The 27,240-nt window shown below is 36.3% G+C and overlaps 1 protein-coding gene across 3 annotated transcripts in view; it reads left to right on the forward strand.

The window, feature by feature from the left end:
* The window catches only part of banp (BTG3 associated nuclear protein), a 50,764-nt gene extending 28,825 nt beyond the window's left edge, over window positions 1-21,939 (forward strand). For all 3 annotated transcript variants that reach the window (XM_077211357.1, XM_077211358.1, XM_077211359.1), the window contains 2 exons: window positions 11,215-11,355; window positions 20,949-21,939. In XM_077211357.1, the coding sequence (XP_077067472.1) occupies window positions 11,215-11,355; window positions 20,949-21,059 (252 nt within the window). In that variant the 3' untranslated portion in view covers window positions 21,060-21,939. The remainder of the gene's footprint in view (window positions 1-11,214; window positions 11,356-20,948) is intronic.
* Window positions 21,940-27,240: the final 5,301 nt, after the last annotated feature.

The raw sequence follows: 27,240 nt of genomic DNA on the forward strand, positions 1-27,240 counted from the left end.
TACCAGCACATTTGCAAATGTGACATAAGTTTCATATAGCTGTTCAATAAACAACATAGTTAATATTAAGAGAATATAATATTGACTTAAACAATTAGTGACCAACACAACTGACTGTTTTTGCTCTATTTAGCCAACAAAAATTATTCCAAACAAAGCCATAGCAGAACATAAGTGATTCAGTGTTTTTGAACGAATAAGGTGAGTCAATGATTAAATGACCCATTTATAAAGACAGTAACTTGCTTCATTCTTGAATGAATCAGCCGTTTGAACGAATCAGATGAGTGAATGACTCAATTACTAAACCTACTGGCAGTTTAGTTTCCTATTTAGAAGTATCATTGTATATTTGCCACCATTTCATATTTGTTTATTTAAGAATTATGTAAAACATTAATCTCATAACATTATTTATGCAGTTGTAATGTTTCAGTTTAAATACATTCATGTCACCTCTGTGCTGTATTAAACAGTATGTGTAAATACATCTAAATGCCACTTTAGATGCGGGTTCAGTGTTGCTTCTGCTGTGGAAAGTTGAATTTCATTTGATTGGTAACAGCCTTATGGTGTCTTATTATTCTAATGGAACAATTTTAAGAATTTGACATGAAAGACAACACATACATCAATAATTAATAAGAAAAAATGCCCTGCAAGGAGGGCTGGGCGATAAAATGATAACGATAATTATCGCAATATAATTTTTCTCGATAAAACAATAGTCAAGAGTAAAAATCAAGAGTTCGATAAATGTTCGATAATGTTTAGGATGCAGATTTACTGTCAACTCACTGTCAAATATGCGTTTTGAGACAAAACATGTAATATTAATATTGCAGCCTGCACTGCAAACTCTGCTGAAGATACGGGCCATCAAAGTTAGGCAACACAAACCTGTTTCAAGACTTGACAACGATATCCCCCATTAGCACATGCAGAAACTAAGAAATATATTTTTCTATTCAAATATTTATTTTAAGGAAAAATGACAAATGTTTGAATGTTCCACCTCAGATTTGTGTAATGTTCACCTGTTTGGCAAGTGTTTGTCATGATATTTTCTGACAATAAAGAGTAGTTTAAAGCACAATTAACGCTCTGGTTTCTACAACTTTCTCTTAGGAGCAAAAATCTGCCTTTAAACTTGAAAGAAATAAAGATTTGACATTTATCGTGATAATTATCGATATCGACTGATATAAAAAAATGATTGTGATCATTTTTTTTGGCCATATCACCCAGCCCTACCTGCAAGTCACTTTAAGGGGGGAAATATCACACATATGCTGATTTAAAAAAATAAGAGCTGATAGAACACTGATGAGTATATTGCTTCAGAATAAATTACATGCATTTACACACAAAAAAGGAAATATTTATTTCTGGACAAGCAAATGACCGATTTACAAGCACATAACATGGCTTAATGTCGAGCCCTGAAATGGTTTACTGGTTATTTACTCTGTTTCCTCTGAGAGTTTAATTTACTCACTAATGACAAACAGAACTCCGACAACTAATGTCTCAAACGAGCCCTTTCATTTCTGTCTAAGTCAGCAGACCTCATGCGAACACACCGGTTTAACTCGGAATGCACGATGTGACATCATGACTGTTTTTTCCTTTGGATTTTACCTTTTTCTGGCCAAGATTAGTGACACATAAGCCTAATAAACAATTTGGCAAGACCTGTAGTAACTGTTGGATGACTTCAAGAGCCAAAGTGTGCGTCTCCAATGTGATGTGTGTTTTGAATGAGCTTTACTTTATTTGGTTCTGTTGGAACCATGTTCTCATGCTTTCCGGATCAGAGGTGGAGTGGAGAGTCGTCTTGAGAACAGTTGTGAGGCCGGAAGGCAACCGATGAGAACGAGCTTTCATTGCTACGCGATTTCAGACGTTCTCCCAGCATCGTAAAATTCTCATTTTGTTAAGTCGCACAGCTGAGCATACAAACAATCCTCACTTGCAGTTTTAAAATTCCTGCCGTTGTCGTCGTGCTTGCTTTGACAAGTATTATTCAATGGATAAATCCCCAAAACGCACTTTTTAATGTGGAATTTTTTTTTGTGTGTGACAACCTCCTGTGTGTGTCTTTGCAGTTTTCTGGTTCAGATAAGTGATGGAATGAAAAATAGGAAGTTTAAAAAGATGTCCCTCAGCTGTGAATTACTTGTTCCCAATAACTTTATGTGCACATCTCTGTACTTGTGCATGTGTTTGTGTTTAAGACCTGCTGGGCCATCCTTCAGTTGTTCTCATGCTATTCTTTGTTTACCAGAGTATATGGGTAATGACATACAAGAATATCCATGATAAAGGAAAGGAAACATCTTTAAAACATGCAAAAAGGAAAGAAAAATTGAGTCGAATTTCTTATAAATTTAACTTTTTGTTTTCATGTTGGTTTAATATGGTTTTGAAACACTTTTATACCATTTTCAAACAAGCAAAATATTTAATGACTCTAAAAATGTACTGTTGTGTAGCAATCAAGGAAAAAGTAATGACATATTTTCCTTACATCTTGAATATGTGAGTGTACACATCATTATATCCCAGAACATTTTCAAATGTATTTTCAAGCTAACAAGTATTTAAAAACAGCATAAATTGATAATTCACAAATATCATTACGATTTTTGGAACCTGGTATTTTCATTAAAACATTTTTTTTTAAAGTAGTGAAAAAGTAGTTTGCTTGTTTTTTTCTCTCCAAAGAAATAATAATAACAACAAACTACTTATTCTGCTCAAGAATTTCATTCTTTTAATGAATTTCATTCCCCCAATCCAAGATGGCCACACATGTGTAGCAGTGTTTGTTTGTCAAATGTTTGTCTAATGTTTGCTGAGCCCGACCATCTCAGCTGCCAAGTTTTGCTGGAATTGTTTGCTGCTGCTGCTTGCTTGCGCTGATCTGGCTAATCAATTAACTCTCACTGCATGCTGCTTTTGCTGTTTGGCTTGCATCTTCTTGCTGTTGCTGCTGCCCATGTCCTCCTGCCGCATGGTCTTCCACAGGCTTTCTGCATGGCCTAACTGGTAAACTATGGAATGCTTATTGTTGCTTCACCTGGCTTCATCTGGTAAGACTTCCTTTTTGCCTGCACCTGTGTTTGATCGCTGAACTACCAAACTCTCCAGCCTTCTCTCTGCCTGCACATGCAGTCATCTGCCAAGCAAATTGTTCTTCTATTTAAGCTGCAACTCTACAGTGCCGAAAATGACACTTTTTCTACTGAGCCTTGTCTTGCTCTGGGGACACGGGCATATGAATGTCCCCGATTAAACCTCTCTAGTGATGGCGTGGGGTCCCTCATTTGTTTCCAGTATGACTTGCTCTAGGCCAGAGCTACTTGTGCAAAAATTACAAAAACTACAGCCCCTATATATAATTCACTACATACAAAAAATGCTGTGAGCCTTGGTGCAACTATGAAACAGAGATGCTTGATCATTATGTTGTTAATTATTTGTGGTGATGTGCAGCAAAATCCTGGCCCAGTTGATATTGACTCTAAAATCTGCAATACTCCGGCTGATTTTAAAAACAGGTCTGGGTTGGTTATTATTCATTTGAATATGCGAAGTATGCTTCCTAAGATTGATTCTTCACGTATTTGGGCAAAATCCCCCGATGCAGATATAATAATTCTTTCGGAAACTTGGCTCTCTAAATCAGTCACATATAAAGACATTGTTATCTGTGGATATAATGTCTTTAGAACCGACCGGCCTCGTAAGGCTGGGGGCGTGGCTAAATATGTAAAGAGCAAGTTCACTGCCAATGTTCTGTCTATATCTGTGAGTAAACAACTTGAATTTCTGGCCCTAAATGTTGAGGTGTACAAAGGCATGACTGTTACTGTTGTTGGATGCTACAGACCAACTTCTGCTGCAGCTGATACCCCTTCTGATGCTGTCACAGCTTTTATCACAGCTGCAGTACAGTGAAATTATCCTGGCAGGCGATATGAACTGGGACTGGTTCAAACCTGCTTCAGACGGAATGAAGGGCCTTTGCAGTGAATTAAATCTCACACAATTAATTGCGTCTCCTACTCGCCCAAATTCAAAACACCCAGAGAAATCTACTCTAATTGATTTGCTATTGACAAATGCACCTCATAAATTTTCTGAAATTGGCGTGTTTGTTAATGACATTAGTGATCATTGTACGATTGCTGCAGTTAGAAATGCAAAAATACCAAAATCCAGGCCTCGATTCATTGAAAAACGTGATATGAAACATTTTTCCTTACAAGGTTTTTTACATGGTTTATTTTATTTTAATTGGGACAGCATTGGGCGTATTGATGATGTTGAAATAGACTGGAAATACTTTCATGATGGATTTTTGCAACTTATTAATAAACATGCTCCTATGCGTAAGTTTAGAGTCAAGGGACGAGACAACCCTTGGTTTTCGGACTTTTTGGAAGTCTATCCAGTCAATTTCGTTAACTAAATCTCATAATGAACTGCCTCCCCATATAATTAGGGACGATATTATTATCTCGGAAAGATCGGCAATGCTAGAATGTTTTAATGAACATTTTGTTGCATCTAGTTCTTTGTTTGACCAATCTCTATCTCCAAAAACGTCCTCTTCTGATGGTAATGCTGCTGGAAGATGTTGTGTTGGCCAGCCTTTTTCTTTTACCTTTGCCCCGTTTTCAATCGATGATGTGCATAAAGCCCTAATGTCATTGGACATCAAAAAGCCTGCCGGCTCAGATTGTTTAGAGCCATATTTTTTAAAAATTGCTGCAGATTTTATTGCTAAACCACTCATGCATATTTTTAATTTGTCCTTGGTTCAGAATGTAATGCCATAAATCTGGAAATCTGCTTATGTTCTCCCCATGTTAAAGGGAGGAGATCCTACTTTGCTAAACAACTATAGGCCTATCTCCAACTTGTCTGTGCTGTCAAAGGTCTTAGAACGACTAGTAAGTGAACAACTGAAAGAATTCTTGAGCGTTAATAATATCCTATCAGAGTTTCAGCCGGGTTTCCGAAAGGAACATAGTATAATCTCTGCTTCATTGAAGGTGGTGAATGACATCATTGAGGCACTGGACAGCAAAAATATGTGTGCAGCTCTTTTCATCGATCTTTCTAAAGCTTTTGATACGGTGAACCATTGTATTTTAAAACAGAGATTGCTCAACATTGGCCTTTCTGAGAAGGCAGTTGGTTGGTTTGAAAATTATCTCTCAGATAGGACTCAGTGCGTCACTTTTGACGGTATTTCTTCAGGTTTCTTACAAGTTGTATCAGGGGTTCCTCAGGGTTCGGTGCTGGGCCCACTTTTATTTACCATTTATGTAAATGATCTTGCTTCAAATGTCCATAATGCTCTGTTTCATTTTTATGCTGATGACACAATTATTTACAATTGTGGAGAAACCCTTCACCAGACTTTTCAGTACCTGCAGGATGCCTTTGACATTGTGCAATCTTGGCTTTTTGACTCAAAGCTTGTGTTGAATGCAAATAAAACAAAGACGGTCCTGTTCTCAAATAATAGGAACTCCACAGCTATCCCTCCAAACATTGTGACCCTTCAGGGAAATCTAATAGAGCGTGTGGCTGAGTATAAGTACTTACGGCTTTTACTTGATGAACATTTGACTTTTAAGGCTCATATCCAAAATTTAGCCCGGAAACTTAGGTTTAAGCTTGGGTTCTATTTTAGGAATAAGGCCTGCTTTTCTTTTGTAACAAGGAAGAAATTGGTCGAGGCTACCTTTCTGTCTCTTATGGATTATGGTGATTTTTTTATATATGCATGCCCCGAATAAATATTTGCACCAACTGGATTCAGTTTATCATGGTGCCCTGAGATTCATTACAGGGTGCAAACCCTTTACACATTGTTGCACTCTGTATGATCTGGTCCAGTGGCCCTCCCTTGCTCAGCGCAGGCTAACCCAGTGGCGATTGTTTATATATAAATCCATTATTGAGACATTGCCCCCTTATTTATGTAGGCTTATGTCCTTCAAGGCCAGCATTCGCTCTCTGCGGTCTAATGATAATCTCCACATGATTGTGCCTAGGGCTCGAACAGAGTTAGGGAAGCAAGCATTTAGAATTTCTGCCCCATCAGCGTGGAACCTATTACAGAATGACTTAAAACTTGATAACTTGGTCTCCTTTGGTCACTTTAAGAGGCTAGTAAAGTATCGGGAAGCAGGCACAATGGGCACCTGTCCCTGCTTCCCAAATTAGGGAAAATTTACATAAGTCTATTGTATTGTAATTTGTTACATTGTATTTCTAACTGTTGTAAGGCCATTGTATTTTTTAAGTGTGGCTGATTCATTGTATTGTTAATGTATTATATCTTGCATGTTTATTGTATTTTTTATATTTTGTTTTTTATGTGAAACTTTTATTGCGGCCTTCTTGGCCAGGGCTTCTTCGTAAAAGAGACTTGTTCTCAAAGGATTTCCCTGGTTAAATAAGGGTTAAATAAAAAATAAAATAAATAAAATTAATGCTTTTTCTTAATTATAATAAGAAAATTTTATCACCCTGAAGTTTTTCTTTTTCACCAAAAATATCCAAATGAATTTTAATTTAGAAATTAAAAACATGCTCAACATAGAAGAGATGTATTCAAGTCAATTTATGTATGAAATGCATTTTTAATGTATTTTTGAATTATATTTCATCCTGTTTGAACCAACCCAACATCGTACGCTCATGTGGAATTATTTCCACATGATTTGACTGGGAGCATCAAAAATTGAGTGATTGTGGCAACATTGGCATCCTTCCTCCATGCCATTGGAGACAGGGTGGGCACCGCATGGGTTTTCTATGAACTCAAAGCATGCCACTGACTCATGACTTCAAAGTCAACGTCTGCACTTGAAACTGGGGTAGGGGGAGAGACGAACTGGATCTGAAATCGGGGTTATTGTGGGATTTTTGTGCAGTGAAGCAGATTTTCTTTCTCCTAATTGAGAGTGCATGGCAGTTTTGTTCCCACTTGGGGAGACTCAGATTTGATTGTTTATGCCCACAGTGGCGCTGATGTCGACAAGATGAAGCGAAGAGGTGTCACTGTGTGGAGTCGCAGAAGAACTGTAATGATTAACGATTAGTGTTTAGTCTGAAGTTCACGTTTTATTTAAGTTCTTTCCCGGATGGCTGTTTTTGAATGAACGTTGGTGCATGTGGAAACGGTCAACTGCTGCAATGGAGAAATTACTGACTCACAGTTCAGGTTGAAGACTAGCACAAGTAATTGAAAAGAAGTCAGAGAATCCAAAACCATGGTAACCACATCAAAGCGCATTTAGTGGTCAGATGATGTGTAATCAATGATGTGTTTGAGTTTGCTTTGTGGCAATCAAACACAATGTGCGATCATACAAGTGTTTTTGGTTGCATGTGCCTGTTTTGTGATGAGTAGGACCTTGGCACTGGATGGAGATGTGTTTGTGAGAGCACAGCTGGCGACTGGGCCTTCCACCGGACTGTTATGATGAGCGCTTGAATGTGTCACACATGGCAGAATCAGTTTCACATGCATAAGGAAATGGTTTTTTTTCCTTTCTTTTTTTCAGTAATGTAGTAAATCCCTGGCCTGATTTGAATTTGGACCACCACTTACTTAAATGCCAGATCCTAAGAATATTGAAACTTCAGACTTGGCAAACAAGCAAAAGCTGTCAGTTTTATATTGTAGTTACATAGTTTTGTACTTTTTAATCCTGAAACAGCAAGTAGACAATTGTTTAAATACTTGCAAAGAAACAAAATGCATGCTTACAATCCTTTGATTTCCTTGGATTATGTCCGAATTGCTGTAATATTATAGTGCAAATATATAGTAATTTATAGTAAAAAAGTCTTCTAGTCTTCTTAAAGTGCTCCTAGATTTTAAGAAAGGTCGGCAAAGTTTTAAAGATCGAAGTGAACGACAAATAAAGGTATTGTCTCCTAAAAGAAGAAATCGATTCTGAACTGCCGAAACAAGTCGTCAGCGATTCCAATCTCACTTCCCTAAATGATCTACAAATGTTTGTAATGTTTGACCCACCATCAGACACTATAGTTGTCTGACCTGAAGAGTTTGGTTTGTGTTGTCGAGAAGATGCTGTTTTCTGTGCTGTGAAAACAAATCCACTTTGTATGAACTTCCAAAGAATGAGGACTCGCGCTAAAATTGATACGGTAAAGTTTTCGCCAAAGAATGAGGACTCGCGCTGAAATTGATACAGTAAAATTGTCGACAAAGGATGAGGACTCACGCTGAAATTGATACAGTAAAATTGACGACAAAGAATGAGGACTCGCGCTGAAATTGATACAGTAAAATTGTCGTCAAAGGATGAGGACTCGCGCTGAAATTGATACAGTAAAATTGACGACAAAGAATGAGGACTCGCGCTGAAATTGATACAGTAAAATTGACGACAAAGAATGAGGACTCGCGTTGAAATTGATACAGTAAAATTGACGACAAAGAATGAGGACTCGCGTTGAAATTGATACAGTAAAATTGTCGACAAAGGATGAGGACTCACGCTGAAATTGATACAGTAAAATTGACGACAAAGAATGAGGACTCGCGCTGAAATTGATACAGTAAAATTGTCGTCAAAGGATGAGGACTCGCGCTGAAATTGATACAGTAAAATTGACGACAAAGAATGAGGACTCGCGCTGAAATTGATACAGTAAAATTGACGACAAAGAATGAGGACTCGCGTTGAAATTGATACAGTAAAATTGACGACAAAGAATGAGGACTCGCGTTGAAATTGATACAGTAAAATTGACGACAAAGAATGAGGACTCGCGCTGAAATTGATACAGTAAAATTGACGACAAAGAATGAGGACTCGCGTTGAAATTGATACAGTAAAATTGACGACAAAGAATGAGGACTCGCGTTGAAATTGATACAGTAAAATTGACGACAAAGAATGAGGACTCGCGCTGAAATTGATACAGTAAAATTGTCGTCAAAGGATGAGGACTCGCGTTGAAATTGATACAGTAAAATTGTCGTCAAAGGATGAGCACTCGCGTTGAAATTGATACAGTAAAATTGACGACAAAGAATGTGGACTTGCGTTGAAATTGATACAGTAAAATTGACGACAAAGAATGAGGACTTGCGCTGAAATTGATACAGTAAAATTGAAGACAAAGGATGAGGACTCGCGCTGAAATTGATACAGTAAAATTGACGACAAAGGATGAGGGTTTGCGCTGAAATTGATACAGTAAAATTGTTGACAAAGAATGAGGACTTGCGCTGAAATTGATACAGTAAAATTGACGACAAAGGATGAGGACTCTTTGAAATTTATTCAACGTGAATAAAAACCGAAGTGAAAAGGATGAGGACTTGTGGTGGAGTTGATACGGAAAAACTGACGACAAAGAATGAGGACTCACGCTGAAATGGATACGGTAAGAACCGACGACAATGGATGAAGACTCATGCTGAAATGGTTACGGTAAAACTGACAACAAAGGCTGAAGACTTGAGCTGGAATTTACATGGTAAAACCGACTCCAAAGGATAAGGACTCGTTCTGTAATTTATTCTGTAAAACCGACACCATCATTACTGTTTGTATCACTGTGTATTAAATGCCAAAATTCAGATATGGTAATGAGCGTTTCATTTATGACACGTTCTGTAAGCAGCAGACCAATCACTTCAGAGTCTCAGCAAATGTAGCACGTTAGCCGGATGTTGTTGACTTATTGTAAATACTTAGTACTGGACTTCCTACTCATTTGACATGCTGTTTGCATACTGTATGCAAGTTTACACATTTGAACTTCCTGACAATGTGAAAAGAAAAGCGTAAAAACAGGTGCACATTATTGTGGTTTACTGGCAGACAGTTGCATAAACTAGAGAATAAGTGGAATCATTAGCAGATTAAAATGTAAACTGTGAGAATTGGAATTTTCTTTAAACAATGAGGTGATGGATATGCTAAATTAAGTTAGAAAAGAACAATCAACAAGGACTGAAAGGAACAAATTGGTAATAGATTTAGAAAAGGAAAGCACAATGATTCATTTACATAATGGATTGCAGCATACTTCATTTCATTTCCATATAAAAACCAGAATATAATTTGACTCTTACCTTCCAGTTCCAAGAAAATAACATTTTGAGGATAAAATGTGATCCTAGCAGTGTTGTAGAATAACTAACTAGAAGAGCTACTTACTTAAATGGATAGTTTGCCTAAAAATTAATTGTCATAATTCACCCACTCTGTTCCAAAACTTTATACTTATTATCAGAAAACACTGCAACATATTTCAGTATTGTGTAGCTATTACTGTAACTAGATATTTTTTAACAAAAAAAGTTTTGTAAGTCCTCATGTTAGACACAGCATCAGAATCCATACATATATTTTAGAAATTCTTGATAAATGTTTGATTTAATATTTGTATATTTTAAAATGTTATATAAAGGAAGAATGTAATTAAGAATAAATTAGGAAAATTCATGGGAATTTCTATAATGAAATGGATATTTTTCACAAAAATCAAAAATGATGCAAGTCATGTCCTCTAACACTTCACATGTTATATATGCTTTTGAAATACATGTTTAAAAAAGCATTTTATCCCTGTTTTTGGGTAAAATTTTGTACCTTTTTGTCACAATTTTATAATTGGGTTTTTTTTTTTTTTTTTAGTTAGTTTATTTATTTAGTTTGTTATGTGCTCCATTTTGAACTACTTTTTTAGAATCTTAACTAATTTCCATTATGACCAAGTTGTTTTTTTGGATATATAGTTTTAAAAACACTGTGCAGGCAAAACATTTGATTATTGTAAAAAACTATTATTTTTATATATTTATATATATATATACTTCAGCTTTATTTCAGTTACCAAAAATAGTTTTTAATAGTTTTAGTTAACAACACTGATGCATCTTTTAGATAAATGAAAAGCATTTAAAAAGTAACTGCAACCCCAGTATGATTAGCTCTATGAAATTCAAACGCTATTCTGCTGGCTGTGATTCCTTTTTAACTCCGCTGGTTGTTTTCGATTCTTCAATATGACGAATATTTGTGTTGGTAGTAAATTGGTGTCTGATTCCAGTTTGACGGCCACAACATTCACATGTTATTTTAGGTAGTTTTACCTAGTAGTTTCCCATAGTGCTAAAGTTTCTCTTTTTTCTTTCTCCAGGTGCTAAGAGGACCGCAGCTCATCGCTGTGGCGTCCACCGACGGGGCAGGCGGGGTTGACGCATCTCCTCTCCAGGGTAACGATATTCAGGTGCAATACGTCCAGCTGGGAACGGTGACCGACCACACTGGCGCAGTACAAGTGAGATAAGACAAAACAGACACAAACACAACTTACCATAGTAACGTTTTCATCAACAACGTTATCTGTGACATATAACCAGTTTATTTCACAGAGGAATGTTTTCTGTCGCAAAACGACCACCAATGTTGCGATGAATGTCTTTTCCACCATTCTGATCTGTGGTGGGCGGCAATTCTGTTCAAACACCGCAGGGTGGCGTAGTGGCCGATATGTGTGATCTATACATTTCAAGTCTTTAACTCGCTCTCTCACAATTTGTTCTTTGAAGAAATCGCACCAGTGATCTTAACCTGCTTCCCCGCTCTCACTTTCGGCTAATCAGCAACCCACATCAGTGTGTTTTTCCTCGGAATAATAAATAGCCTCAAGTAGTCCTTTTCCTCCCTGTCTATTTTCTCATTTTTATCCCCGTTTCCATCTTGCGCTCTGCATCAAGCTCTCGACATGCTCAAGCCCTCCTTGATGTGTTTTTACTCTAATCAATTCCCTATGATGTCTTTACCGCGTTTCAGAGCCGCTATATGGCGTATTCAAACACATTTAGAGGTTTGACAGTCATTACAGGTCACCACATTTCCTCAGCTGCTCTCACATGTTTGGTTCATGTGAGGCTTCAAGCTAGGGTTGAGGAGCACAGGCACAATTTGACTTGCATACTCGCACATCTGCTTTTATGTTTCTGTCTTTAGAGAAGCAAACACTGTTTTAAATCTGAAACAAAGAACAATCAGTGAACAATTCGAAATTAGTGACACAAATTTTGGTTGGTCAAGACTTTTTGCTTGGTAAGATAAAAATACTATGACAATAAAATTATTTAGATTGGCAGTTGGCAAAAAAAAATATTAAAAAAACGAATTATTATTATTATTATTATTATTATTAAAGGTGCATTGCGCAACAATTCATGTTAAAAATACCCGTTTTTCTAACCCATACATGCTTAAAGAACTGCCTTTTGGGCTGAATGAGCCCTTCTCTGCGCATTGCATTGCCTCTATAATCCTGTACTGTAAAATATATAAGAGGGATTCGGGTTCGAATTTGAGACTGGGCGTGACGTCATGCGCGTTCACGCTCACCAGGCTATGTCTCGCAGGTTTGGTAATTCGCCGGCGCCGCCATTCTCCGCATCAGCGAAGACAACTCGTGCGTCAAAGGTAGAAGATGTATTCAAAGAGACCGGCTTGTAGTCCATTCCAAACCCCAACGCAAACTCCACGTAAAGTAAAGAAAAGAAAAATTTTGTCTAGTGCCACCAAAGGTCCAAATTGGAGTCAGACAGGCGTCGGAGTAAGACGAGAGTCAACCTCGGGAAGGCATTCAACAAATGGAGAGATCTCCGGTCTGCTCTTGGTCTCAAACGGGATCCTCATTTGGCTTTTTTCTTGATAAAACGGTAAGATATAGCCCAGTCTCTAATGTTTGATACGGCCAATCTATGTATGACAATGTAACAATGTTCAGGGAAGAAGGAGGCGGGAACCGGCGAACATTTAACAAACTTTATTTAAAATAAAATAAACAAACTAAAATACCGCCAGCAGCCCCTCGCGGACGACTGCTGGCTTACTCAAAATAAACATAACGGCCAGCAGCCCCTCGCGGACGACTGCTGGCTAAAATAAAACACAAATACAAAAACCAGAACAACTAAAATCAGGCCTGTTCCTCTCTCGATCATTAATGTCGTCGCTCCCCCTTTATGCTTCCGCTCCTCCGTGAGAGATGCGAGACCGGTGTGCTATACAGGTGTTGCTCATTAGCAATCGCACCACCGGCCTCGCGCCGTTCTCTCACGTCCCTCGGCCGTCCCTCGCCACAGACAACAAATGACGATGCGTAAAATGTGTAATGCTTTAGTGTAAGCTAGATACATATACAATTAGAATTGGTTTTACTACCATTGTTAGTGAACAGTTTCATAAACTAGGAATTGTGTTCGGAAGAATAGTACATCATAAAACATATCCAATAAAAGATGCTAACTATGTTTTTGTGTATGGCCTACCGGTAACGTTAGCCGTGTGTCCATTGCTAACATGCTAAGGTGTTTATGTTATTGACCAACAAGGAAGAACGCCGTTGCATTGGCTATATTGTATTTTTCGGTAAAAATAGTAAATTGTTCCCGTGAATGTGGTACATTTTGTATGTAGTATATATGAGGTATGTGGGGGCAACAATGTATTATACTCTATGTAAAACAATACCTTTCTTCAGAGGCTAACTTTACTGGGTCTGGACCTGGTTTAGCTCTGATTTAATCCTATTTTAGATATTACTCTGATGTAATAATCATTATTACCTGTAATAAATTGAGTAAATTATAACAGAAAAAGGATGTATTGTTATTGGAATATTCTACTTAGCAGATCAATAACAGGCTGAACCCCGCCACCTGTTTGGCTTTTATGAAAACGTCATGGTGACATTTGATTGTTTATTACCTTGAGACATCTGAGTGAACGTTGTTGACCAACCGTGTATGGTATGATTATTATTTTGAGCTTTTGCGAAGTAATCAATTATATTGTTCATGAACGTGTTTTCATAACAATACAATCATAGGTGGATACAGTAAGCACATAAACAAAGTTTTCTACTACCCCCGTTTTCCCCTCACACATAAGAGTAATTTACTCAAATGTCTTTCCTTCCATATATTTGAAATGACTTGCAGATTTATAACTTTATTACCTCTGAAGACATTTTGGCTGTACACCAAAGATCTGTGCGGCAGATGCTCCTTTAGTTATGAACAGCTCGTGCTCGTGCATGCGTGTGTGTGGTCCATGAGCGTGCACAAATCTGGTTGCAGTTTCGCTTGTCGCCAGAGGGGGCGTAGTTCTGCAAAAACTCAGAGACTTGCGTTTTGCACCTTTAAGAATAAGAACAATGAAGAAAGAATTGATTGAGTCATACATATTATAAATGTTTTAAAATTGCTGGAAACGAGGTTCCGATGGTCATGGAAAACCTGGAAATCAGAGAAATAGTGTGATTTCTAGGCCTGAAAAAATATATAAATTAAAATGAATTAAGTGAATATGTACATTATAAAATAACTAAAGCTCTAAAAAATTTCATTGGCTAGAAAAATCTTTTTTTAAATCATGGAAAAGTCATGAACATTTCTATAATGAACAATTTAGTCTATCTTTGCTAAGCTCTAAAATAATTAATTGGCAAAAACTACTTTAAACAAAATGAACATTTTTGTAATTTTGTACAGCATCATCACATAAAACTGGGCAATGGGCTAAAACTAATGAATATAATGAATACAATTTAAGTTGAGACGCTTTGCTTGAAATGATACGGAATATCCGCGGAACTGTTACTAGTATTTCATTTTGAAAATAGTTTGTTTCAGAATATAAAAGTCTCGACACAATGTAACGTATTTGCTCTGGCACTAGTTTTGGATAAAGAGACATGCTTGTTATTGTCACTTGTTATCGTCGTACAAGCAGATTGTGGCGATTGGTCGTTGTGGTATCTGTCCCGCCCCTCTTCCAATGTGATTGGACGACTGGGTAAAACGTGACAGTGATGAGCGCTGCACTGTAGCCACACTGAACATGAACATTATAAAACTCTCGGCAACCGGTAAAAACCGCAGAGCGCTCATCGTGAAATAGACACTCAACGCCTCGTCACGCTGCTGCCGTTTTAAAAATGCAGAGCTCCCATTGAAAACAATTGGAAAAATACGCTTGCTTTGGGGAAAAAAAGCTTTGGTGGACACAAGGCAAAAAGACTAAATGTATGTCTAAAACAAAACAAAATGATGTAAAAATGAACACTGAGAACAGACATTTTAGTGCCCTTTGTTGTGGACATTGTTGTCTCCTACATAAAAAATAATAATTCTCAAACACTCAGACACTTACGCCACTGGCACGCACCCCCAGTATGGCTTTTGTGAGTGAGAGAATGTGAGCTATTTGGTAACAGGAACGAGGACAAGGATTTTCCACAGTTGCCCTTTAAAGTGGTTAGGCTGGTACAACTGAAACCTCTTTAGACAGAGACCTTAGGGTGCTTATGGTTTAAATATTCTTAAAGGGCATTTGCTGCGTAAAGTCAGTACTTTTTTTCTATTTTGCTTTGTTAATACACTTTCCTGGTCTTGTTGTGCTTGATTCATCAGCACTCGTTTTTTCAAAAGAAATGAAATCTTTCATTGAAATGTAACACTTTGCTCCGCCTCTGAAACGACTCTACTTTACAGATGACATCACCAAGACCTCTTTTTTTCAGCCCCTTCCCCTTTCTGTGCTGTGCTGTAAACAAAGCCCATACAAAAACATCTTTGAAGTACATTGGGCCAAGTAACGGGGCCAAATTTGTTATACAGCTTATTAGTGGTCTCGATGCCTTGTTATCTGAGTGACCCGCATCTTTCTTTTCCTCTTTCTCTGTCTCACGGATATTACACACTTGCGTTTTGGCCGACCTTCAAATATGTAGTGTCTCATCTTCGTCTAAGCAGGCTGTACCAAACCCCGGAAAACATGCAGTTTGTGGGAACCGCCTGATGATCTCCTCTGTACCCAGACCCCATCAGAGGGTCTCCACTTGTTGCTTGTCTTGGTGGTCTGGACGCCTTCCAAATTGTCTCTGCAATTAAACTGTACACATCAAAGCTGTTGGAAAGTTGTTAATGGACTTTGATGCTTGCGCAGAACCCCGCATACGCAGCATTTGCCGAAATCAACCGAGTAAATCTTTGCGAATCAATTATAGATTACTGCTGTTTTTTGGGAAGATGATTCGGTGGGACATTTGTTTACAGGTAAATCCATTATGTAACACTTTATTTTGATGGTCCCCTTTAGACATTCTGTTGACTATAACTAACTGTGTAACTACATGTGAACTACAACTAACTCTTTTTAGAGTATTAGTAGACTGTTAATATCTGCTAACTCTTTATTTTGATGCTCCACCAACAGACAATCTACTGACTATAAGTAACTTTGCAACTACATGTCAACTTATCCTCCCAACCCGAACCCTAACAGTCCTAATACTCTAATGAGAGTTAGGTGACATGTAGATGTAACGTTACTTAGTCTTGTCAATGTCTCAAGGCGACCATGAAAATAAACCATACATTTATTCATGCTTTACATGTTGCTCTCTAGTTTTTTTCAAATGTAATATTTAAATTCAAATTTGCTTGCTCTTAACTCTTAAATAAGTTACAAAAAACACCACGACCTGGATATAGGCCTTATTTATTTCATTTGCTTTAAAATTTACATCAAAACTTTAGGCAGAGTGGGAAAAAATGTGTCCTAATTATTTATTTAGATTTTTCATCCATTTCTTTTATTTTAGCCACGCCCACAGTGAGATTTCATTGGTTCAAATTCCTGCTTCACGGAGCCGAATAGGAAAAAAATTTGTAAAATAAAATATGTAAAATCATAAAGAAATACTGTATTCGTGGACATTAGGGAGAAAAATTGATTACAAAAAAATTATAAAAACTTAAGAATGTTAGTGGCCCTCAAGGAAAAATTCAAGTAAATTTAAAATTACTTTATAAGTGAATTTTATGTGGGCATCAGGAAAATAAATATATATATTTTTTAAATATATATATAATGATTACAAAAAATAAATAAAAAACTTATTGGACCCCAGGGGAAAATTGAAGTAAAATTAAAATAAACAAAATATTTTTTAGCTATTTATTTTTAATTTACTGACCCTTTAAAACCCACTTGATGAGCCCTCAGGTTGTGTCGAGTCATTTTGACCTGGAGAAGTTTTTCTTTTTTCGGAAAATGCTGGTTAACTTTATCGCATTGGACTAAAATGTACTGACTCTACTCACCATGGGAATAACTACGCCAAATTTTGGAGTATTTTCGTGATATTTTATTTTTTATTTTTTTTACACCTTGTTACCACTTGTTGTGTCCTTATTAAAAGAAAACAAGTTGACAAAAATATTGAATCCAATATTTAGCTTAATATAGTATAACAAATGTGTTTTACAAGCAGTTTTTTAAAGGCCGGTCATTTCTTGACCAGGAACATACAGGGTTTTGAACACTAAGAAGCCAGGAAATGACATCAAAGTATATCTTTTTTACTAAGTTGATTTTTAAACTCTAGAAAAGCTTAATAATTGGGCAACTTGTAGTCAGTTCAATCATGTAATTTCCAGCTGAAATGATTTCAGACAGCTGTCCTCACATAGATGATGCTCTGCTGGCACTCAACCACCATCCTGAGGTCACTGCACGCTTCCCTTAATGAATTTCAGGATTATTGAAATCGCTCTCATCTGCTGCAAAACATGTGGTGGTGTTTACGGACGTTTTTTTATGTACACACCCCTTCATTTTTTTTACTTCATTTAATAGTTTCCACATCATACATTTGATCACCACAAATAATAAAGAAAATGGTTGAAAATAAAGAGAGGTTTCCGGCCAGGAAGGTCTGTTCTCTGTAGAGTCTGATAGAAGTGTCAGTTCACTTACTCTGTTCAACGATCCAGTCGTGAACTCCCTCATTGGCCCTAATGAGTGCCCTCTTGTGGAGCCGTGGGAAATCGGCCCCCGAGGACTTTGCACTTAACACCTCAGATGAAAAGCACAGGCCGCGAGTGTCTCGCATCAGACGGGCTGTGTTTTAAGAGTCTTGGCACTTCTTGGCCGTGCCCTTGAGTACAGTTTGAGCCTCTGCACTGTGCAGGTGTGCGTTCTGTTCCTCTGGCATGTGTTGAGGAAGGAATGACTCACTCCACATACTCTGAAGTGACTCATCCTGCGTTGTCTCCCCCTGCATCACTCCCTACATCTTTCTTTTTTCGAGAGAGAGTGTTTTTATTTCGACGACTGAGATAAAGTGTAGCCTTTTTCTGACCCTTTACTTTTCCCCACTTTTTCCATCTCTTGTTGTTGTATTGGTCTTTGTTTTTGTTTTATCAATCTGTACACCTGTCAGCGTTGTATTCGTCTGCTTTCACTGGCTTCATCAATATGGTAAAAGGGGACATGTTAAGCCTGGGCGAAGGGCGCGATGTACAGTGTGGCGATTGATATGTATACACACGCTATTTTAATAGAACAACCGTATTGCAGACGGAGACTTCTGTTGTAGATTTGTTTTTAATGCAGTGGATTCCTTTTTGACATGTTGGGTGCATCAAGTTCAGTGTTGACACTATTGATATGGTGCATTAATGTGGAATTCAGATGATGTGCGGTCAGCTGTTCACAAATGTCATAATACTGTACTGGCTTTATATTTATATAGTTTTACACTTGAGAGTCTTGTCAAGTTCTTGTCTGAAGTTTTACATAATGTGAAACCATGTGACTTGGTTTAATTTAATTGCCCTCAAGTCAATCAAATTTCCCCCCAAAAATAAAAAATAAATCGAATTAAAGTATTTTAAAATCAAAGTATAAAACAAAATCAAATAAAATCAAAGTATAAAACACACACACACACACACACACCGGTCAAAAGTTTGCAAACATTACTATTTTTTTTGTTTTTGAAAGAAGTCTCTTATGCTCATCAAGCCTGCATTTATTTGATCAAAAATACAGAAAAAACTGTAATATTGTGAAATATTATTTCAGTTTAAAATAATGGTTTTCTATTTTAATATGCTATAAAATATAATTTATTTCTGTGATGCAAAGCTGAATTTTCATCAACCATTACTCCAGTCTTCAGTGTCACATGATCCTTCAAAAATTATTCTAATATGCTATATATATATATATATATATATACATATACATATATATATATAAAATATGAGGGAAGAACAAACCATTAAATTTGGGGATGGTATTTATCTTATACATTGACAACAACGTATTCAGTTATTAATATTTTATTGGTTCTCTCTTGTTTTGGCATGTGTTCATCATTTCTTTGTATTACAGCCTGGCCAAAAATTATGTCCACATTTTTTTCACAAATACTCCAAGCACAACTACTCAATATGCTTACAAAATCTTCAACAAATTTAAATAAGAATAAAATAAAAATGTTAATTACTTATATATATATATATATATATATATATATATATATATATATATATATATATATATATATATATATATACACTCACCTAAAGGATTATTAGGAACACCACGTGGCATTGGTTCAACAAGGTGCTGAAAGCATTCTTTAGAAATGTTGGCCCATATTGATAGGATAGCATCTTGCAGTTGATGGAGATTTGTGGGATGCACATCCAGGGCACGAAGCTCCCGTTCCACCACATCCCAAAGATGCTCTATTGGGTTGAGATCTGGTGACTGTGGGGGCCATTTTAGTACAGTGAACTCATTGTCACGTTCAAGAAACCAATTTGAATGGTTCGAGCTTTGTGACATGGTGCATTATCCTGCTGGAAGTAGCCATCAGAGGATGGGTATATGGTGGCCATAAAGGGATGGACATGGTCAGAAACAATGCTCAGGTAGGCCGTGGCATTTAATCGTTGCCCAATTGGCACTAAGGGGCCTAAAGTGTGCCAAGAAAACATCCCCCACAACATTACACCAGCACCACCAGCCTGCACAGTGGTAACAAGGGATGATGGATCCATTTTCTCATTCTGTTTACGCCAAATTCTGACTCTACCATCTGAATGTCGCAACAGAAATCGAGACTCATCAGACCAGGCATCATTTTTCCAGTCTTCAACTGTCCAATGTTGGTGAGCTCTTGCAAATTGTAGCCTCTTTTTCCTGTTTGTAGTGGAGATAAGTGGTACCCTGTGGGGTCTTCTGCTGTTGTAGCCCATCCGCCTCAAGGTTGTGCATGTTGTGGCTTCACAAATGCTTTGCTGCATACCTTGGTTGTAATGAGTGGTTATTTCAGTCAAAGTTACTCTTCTATCAGCTTGAATCAGTCGGCCCATTCTCCTCTGACCTCCAGCATCAACAAGGCATTTTCGCCCACAGGACTGCCGCATACTGGATGTTTTTCCCTTTTCACACCATTCTTTGTAAACCCTAGAAATGGTTGTGCGTGAAAATCCCAGTAACTGAGCAGATTGTGAAATACTCAGACCGGCCCGTCTGGCACCAGCAACCATGCCACACTCAAAATTGAAAAAAATCACCTTTCTTTCCCATTCTGACATTCAGTTTGGAGTTCAGGAGATTGTCTTGACCAGGACCACACCCCTAAGTGCATTGAAGCAACTGCCATGTGATTGGTTGATTAGATAATTGCATTAATGAGAAATTGAACAGGTGTTCTAATAATCCTTTAGGTGAGTGTATATATATATATATATATATATACACACATTATTATACACATCATTTTTATTTTTGTATTTTATTCTTATTTACATTTGTTGAAGATTTTGTAAGCATATTGAGTAGTTGTGCTTGGAGTATTTGTGCAAAAAGAAATGTGTGTATATATATATAGCGTTACATAACCTGTTGTTAGGACTGTCTGTTCCAATAGAACGTTTAGGAAACCAGTTTAAAACAATCATTATTTTTGCAGTTGCGTTTCATGTTTGTACTAGCACAACCCTGTTAACACTTTAAAACTCATTGAGTGTTTTTGGTCCTCAGGCTGAAGCTCTGACTCCAGGTCTGCACACGGAGATGGACGTAAAGGAGGCCATTCAGCTTCAACAAGCCGAGAACGGAGAGGTGGTTCAGATCCAGATGCCAGGCACTTGAGAAACCTTCTCACATGTTCATAAACAATGATATTCGGCTAGAGCGTCAAGAAGAGGGCGAAACCAAGAAGCGTGGCCACTCAAGCTTAAATTCTCAACCGAAACCACAGCTGTCAGTCAACAATTATTGACTAAATCCAAGTAAAACAAATGTAATTTGTTGTAACATGTCAGCTGGTTTGGAAACTACTGGCAGTCGCAGTGTGCTTAGTAGCATATAAACAATGCTGGCTTCATCTCCAGCTCATCCAATCTCTCTGGCACTGAACAAAACAGAAAAGAACAGAAGGCTTTTCCTCTTCGGTTTATCTGAAGTACCTCATATGCAAGGAACAAGTATGGTTAACTAAAGATTCAAGCAGACGGTTGAGTTACTGGGCTTAAAGCGGCCACTTAAACTACCCATGTGTCATTTCAGCATCACACTTTGTAGACTTTGACTATCATATATATTATGAATCAGCAGCTATGTAAAATAAGCTTCAGTTCATATTTCAAAATCCAAGAGTTTTCGGTTTTGCTATCCTTTTGTGATGTATTTTGGGTGTGTATGTGTGTGTTTGTATTGGTGAAAGACTGGGGTATGTTTTGAGGTCCGCCCCTTCTTCGTTCATCAATGATCAATTTGTGTTCAGAATGGTTAGTCTAAATATTTTTAGTTTCAAATATCTTTATTGTACAGAGAAAAAAAAACTACTGAAAGTTTTGTGGAGCTTTTGTAGGGCAGTTTACTAATACACAGTAATATGACGACGGTGAACTGTGTTAATGTAGTATATAAAATATGTACTTTTTCATATATATATACATATATATATATATATATATATATATATATATATATATATATATATGTGTGTGTATGAAGGACTTGTTCAAAATGAATAAATGACGTTTCCACATACAGTGTCCTGAGTAACAAAGTCCTGAGTTTTTCGCACTCATTCAAAACTCCTGATTGCATGGATTCCTATTGAAATGACTGGATTTCACCATGTGAAATGTCACACTGTCTACTATTATTTCAGAGAGCAGTAAATAAACTGAAGACAGTATGCAAATTTTCCATAAAATACCGGAATTATCTTGAGTACCACATAAGTACACTATATCCCACAATGCAATGTGCCCAAATTGCCTATGTAGTTTGAGTGGGATGAATGAAACTGGAGTCAATTACTCATTTTATTGAACTTTTTTTTTAAAAAAAGTTTTAATTAAAAAAATACAAATCAGATTAGGGGGTTTATCAATACCCAACTTTTAAGTTATTACCCCAAATTATAAATATGTGGTATTAGTGTTACAAAGTATCACTATTTATTTATTGTTATTAACATTAAAGTCATTATTTCAACCCTGTGACAAGAAGATTGTGGAATTCATAGACTTATAAACTGACTAGATAACCGAGTAAATCCTGTGTGTTCCATGTAATTACACATATATATATATATATATATATATATAATTTAAAAATGCTAATATGTTTCTCTTTCAAAACATGTTTTGTATCAACCCTGTTACAATCAAAATATTTTGGGGCTGCAAAATATTCAATAGTCCATATTCATAACAAGGTTGAACAGGCTTTCTAAGAATACAAAAAAAAATTTTTTTAATGAAAGTGAAATTCAGCTAAAAACAAAGTTGAATTTTAAGGTTTTTTTTAGGTTTTTTTAATCGCGATTAATCGCATCCAAAATAAAAGTTTGTGTTTACATGTGTGCACTGTGTATAATTATTTTGTATATATAAATACACACACATGCATGTATACATATAAGAAAAAAATGTTATTTATATATAAAACATTTATATTTATATATAATATAAAAAATAAATAAATATATACAGTATATACATGCAAATATTTCTTAAATATATACATGCATGTGTGTGTATTTATATATATACAAAATAATTATACACAGTGCACACACATATATTATGTAAACACAAACTTTTATTTTGGATGCGATTAATCGCGATTAAAAGATATTTAGAATTACGCTAAACAAATATATCAAATAGGCCTAATCATCACGTTTTCTGGTAAGTCATGAGGACACGCTTGGCAGCCCATACACTGCACAGTATTCAAAACAGATCCGTTCCAAACAAAGCCATTAAGCACAAACATTGCAAATTAAGTCTCGGTGTTGATTTTGATTTCGCCACTGAACAGTCATCACATGCATTGTGGTTTAATGATTGCAAGCTAACGAGTGGGAGTGATTAGAAGCAAGCGGCGATGATTTTGGTTGCTATGTTTATTTTATATTTATGTGATTTGCTTCAGTTGACCAGAACACCATAGTGTGTGAACATGTTTTGGTTTGTTAGATCACCATATTCTCTCTAGAGACCCCCCCAAAACTCCTGCTCTGACTCCCTCGTCTCCAATGGGACTAAGTCAACCTCTCCCCCATTCCGGATGGAATATCCCAGATTGTAAAAGTCTTGAATTTTAAGGCCGTTGTCATGGCAAGGTACACAACGCACTTGTGAGTTTCTTACTCATCCTTTCCCACTGTTGTGAGTTTTCGTCAGATTATTTGTCTCTTTGGGGCAGGGCCGAGGACAAAAAAAAAACCTTTTGTTGAGTTCTCCCACGCACACTATAACGCAATGGTATATTTTGGATCGCGTGCAGAAACAGCCCGTATTAACGCTGATAAAAACATCTCTATTTCCTTTTGTTTTCTTTTAGTCTCAAAGTCTCCTATTACCAGTCCTCTGTACGCCATCCATCCGTCTCTCTTAAGGAATCTATCGCTTTCTTTTTCCACCAATTTCAGATTGTTCTCATCCTCCCACTCTTTTTTCAGTTTTTTTTAGCTTCCTTCCTTCTTCGCTACCATTCTGTATTGGTCTTGTCAGAACTTGGACTACGGTGTCCCCGTAGCCCCCCTAAAATCCAACACTGACTCCTTTTTTCTCTAATAGGACCTAGTTGGCTTCTCCCCCATTCCAGAAGATGGATGAAATACCCCAGAATTGAATGGTCTGGAGGCTTTTCAGAACCCATACTGAGGGTCAGGTCCCCGGGACTGTCGGCAATCGGCGAAAACACAGATTCGGTTGCCACTCTCTGGGCTGCCGATGACCTCCATTTGCACATGGGATAATTCCCAATATGCAGTTTTCATGTCATATTAGTCTTTATATATTGGATAAAATGTCAAACTCACAGCTTTTAATGGTGAAATCATAACAGTTTTCTTTTATCACAATACAAATGCCATTGTCAGTGGAGGATGTGGGGTGAATTGTGAATAATTTAACTTCGATTTGCACAAGTTGTCTTTTTTTTAATCACGTCTCTGGATGAAAAAAATTCTTTTTTCTTTTCTCTAATTGTTGCTTTCTTTTTTAATACTAATTTGTAATCCTTTTCCCAATGTCCTGAACATAGCTTTTCACCTTGTTATTCCAATTATTCTTTAAACCTTTCATGCATAGTGGGCACTAACAGTGGACAGCTATTCAAAAAGCTTTTTCTGGCATTTGCATGGGTTTGATGGCATAGTTGCACATCAGTCTCTACAGTGGACACAAATGCATCATCCTATACATTGCCACCAAGTGGCAAGCTGTTGTGTGTCGAGATACACCCCCCCCCTCCAAACCAAGATGACCAATGGCCAGTCAGAAATGTCAAGTTGCTCCGGAATATCCACCCATTCCTTCTTTACATTCCATTCTGGTTTTTTTGCATACTGTTGGGAATTCTGTTCGTTTCTTTATTTCCGTCATGTTAATAGTCTTGTTAATTTCTTTATTTCCAGCCTGTTGCTTTCCATCCTGCTTAGTATCATTTCAACTTTTTATTTCCATCCTGTTACATTCCATAGGAATCTTATTAATTTATTTACATCCTGTTACATTCCATAGGAATCTTATTATTTTATTTCCATCCTGTTACATTCCATAGGAATCTTATTTTATTTTATTTCCATCCTGTTACATTCCATAGGAATCTTATTTTTTTATTTCTATCCTGTTACATTCCATAGGAATCTTATTTTTTTTATTTCTATCCTGTTACATTCCATAGGAATCTTATTTTTTTATTTCCATCCTGTTACATTCCATAGGAATCTTATTTTTTTTATTTCTATCCTGTTACATTCCATAGGAATCTTATTTTTTTATTTCCATCCTGTTACATTCCATAGGAATCTTATTTTTTTTTATTTCCATCCGGTTACATTCCATAGGAATCTTATTTTATTTTATTTCCATCCTGTTACATTCCATAGGAATCTTATTTTTTTTATTTCTATCCTGTTACATTCCATAGGAATCTTATTTTTTTATTTCCATCCTGTTACATTCCATAGGAATCTTATTTTTTTTTATTTCCATCCGGTTACATTCCATAGGAGTCTTATTTTTTTTTATTTCCATCCTGTTACATTCCATAGGAATCTTATTTTTTTTTATTTCCATCCTGTTACATTCCATAGGAATCTTATTTTTTTTATTTCCATCCTGTTACATTCCATAGGAATCTTATTTTTTTTATTTCCATCCTGTTACATTCCATAGGAATCTTATTTTTTTATTTCCATCCTGTTACATTCCATAGGAATCTTATTTTTTTTTATTTCCATCCGGTTACATTCCATAGGAGTCTTATTTTTTTTTATTTCCATCCTGTTACATTCCATAGGAATCTTATTTTTTTTATTTCCATCCTGTTACATTCCATAGGAATCTTATTTTTTTATTTCCATCCTGTTACATTCCATAGGAATCTTATTTTTTTATTTCCATCCGGTTACATTCCATAGGAGTCTTATTTTTTTTATTTCCATCCTGTTACATTCCATAGGAATCTTATTTTTTTTATTTCCATCCTGTTACATTCCATAGGAGTCTTATTTTTTTTATTTCCATCCTGTTACATTCCATAGGAATCTTATTTTTTTTATTTCCATCCTGTTACATTCCATAGGAATCTTATTTTTTTATTTCCATCCTGTTACATTCCATAGGAATCTTATTTTTTTTTATTTCCATCCGGTTACATTCCATAGGAGTCTTATTTTTTTTATTTCCATCCTGTTACATTCCATAGGAATCTTATTTTTTTATTTCCATCCTGTTACATGCCATAGGAATCTTATTTTTTTATTTCCATCCTGTTACATTCCATAGGAATCTTATTTTTTTTTATTTCCATCCGGTTACATTCCATAGGAGTCTTATTTTTTTTATTTCCATCCTGTTACATTCCATCCTGTTGGGAATTATGATCATTTATTTATTTCTATCATGTTAATAATCGTGTTAACTTCTTTATTTCCATCCTGTAACATTCCATTCTTAAAGAAATCCTATAATTTTTTTTATCCTGTTACATTCCATCATGTTAGGAATTTTGTTAATATCTTTATTTCTATCATTGCTAATAATTCTGTTAATTTCAATATTTCCACCGTTTGATGCATCCTGGATTATTATTATTATTTTAGGGAACCAATCAAATTATAATTAATAAAGTTTATGTGTTTGAGCTTGACCAGAACATATTTCTGAAACTCTGGTGTACCCTTTTATAGAATCATTTATAATCTACAACACATTTTTTTTTAAATGTTACAGAGTTCAAGTCCCAGTTCTATATAACAGAAATAAACCATGAAAAGACGACATGTACTGTACTGTACCTTTGTTGGCTTGACCTATGTCCACTCAGAATTTTTTTTTTTATAGTTTTTATCTATTGCAGAGAAACAATTTTTCCAAGCCAAAACATGAAAGTGGTCAGTCTCCAAGAAAATAATTCAACACTTGTTGATCTGATAACTAAGTGCAAGATGTGGAGCAGTCTGGCCCGAGCACAGCAAACAGGAGACAAGGTCAGACTTTTTATGACCCTAATGTTTCTCAGTGGCGTATTTTATGTTTTTTTACTCCATGGGTTCAAGTTCTGTGTATGATCATTCAAGTGAGCTCATGTTTTTGAGTGTGGACTCATGCTTGATGTGAATTTACAGGTTTCTTTTATTTTCAGGATCTTCTAAGCAGAACGCAAATTTACGTGGTATGACGATGACCTACATGAGTGATTGATTTTTTCAACCCATTTACTGTATTACATTATCTTTTAATATAGGATTAGACCTTCCATTAAAACTGATTAAAAATGATCATTATATCATTTAAGACAT

This window comes from Siphateles boraxobius, unplaced genomic scaffold, assembly GCF_051911475.1.
Source record: "Siphateles boraxobius isolate OS27281-9 unplaced genomic scaffold, OSU_SipBor_1 65, whole genome shotgun sequence".
Taxonomy (NCBI): Eukaryota; Metazoa; Chordata; class Actinopteri; order Cypriniformes; family Leuciscidae; genus Siphateles; species Siphateles boraxobius.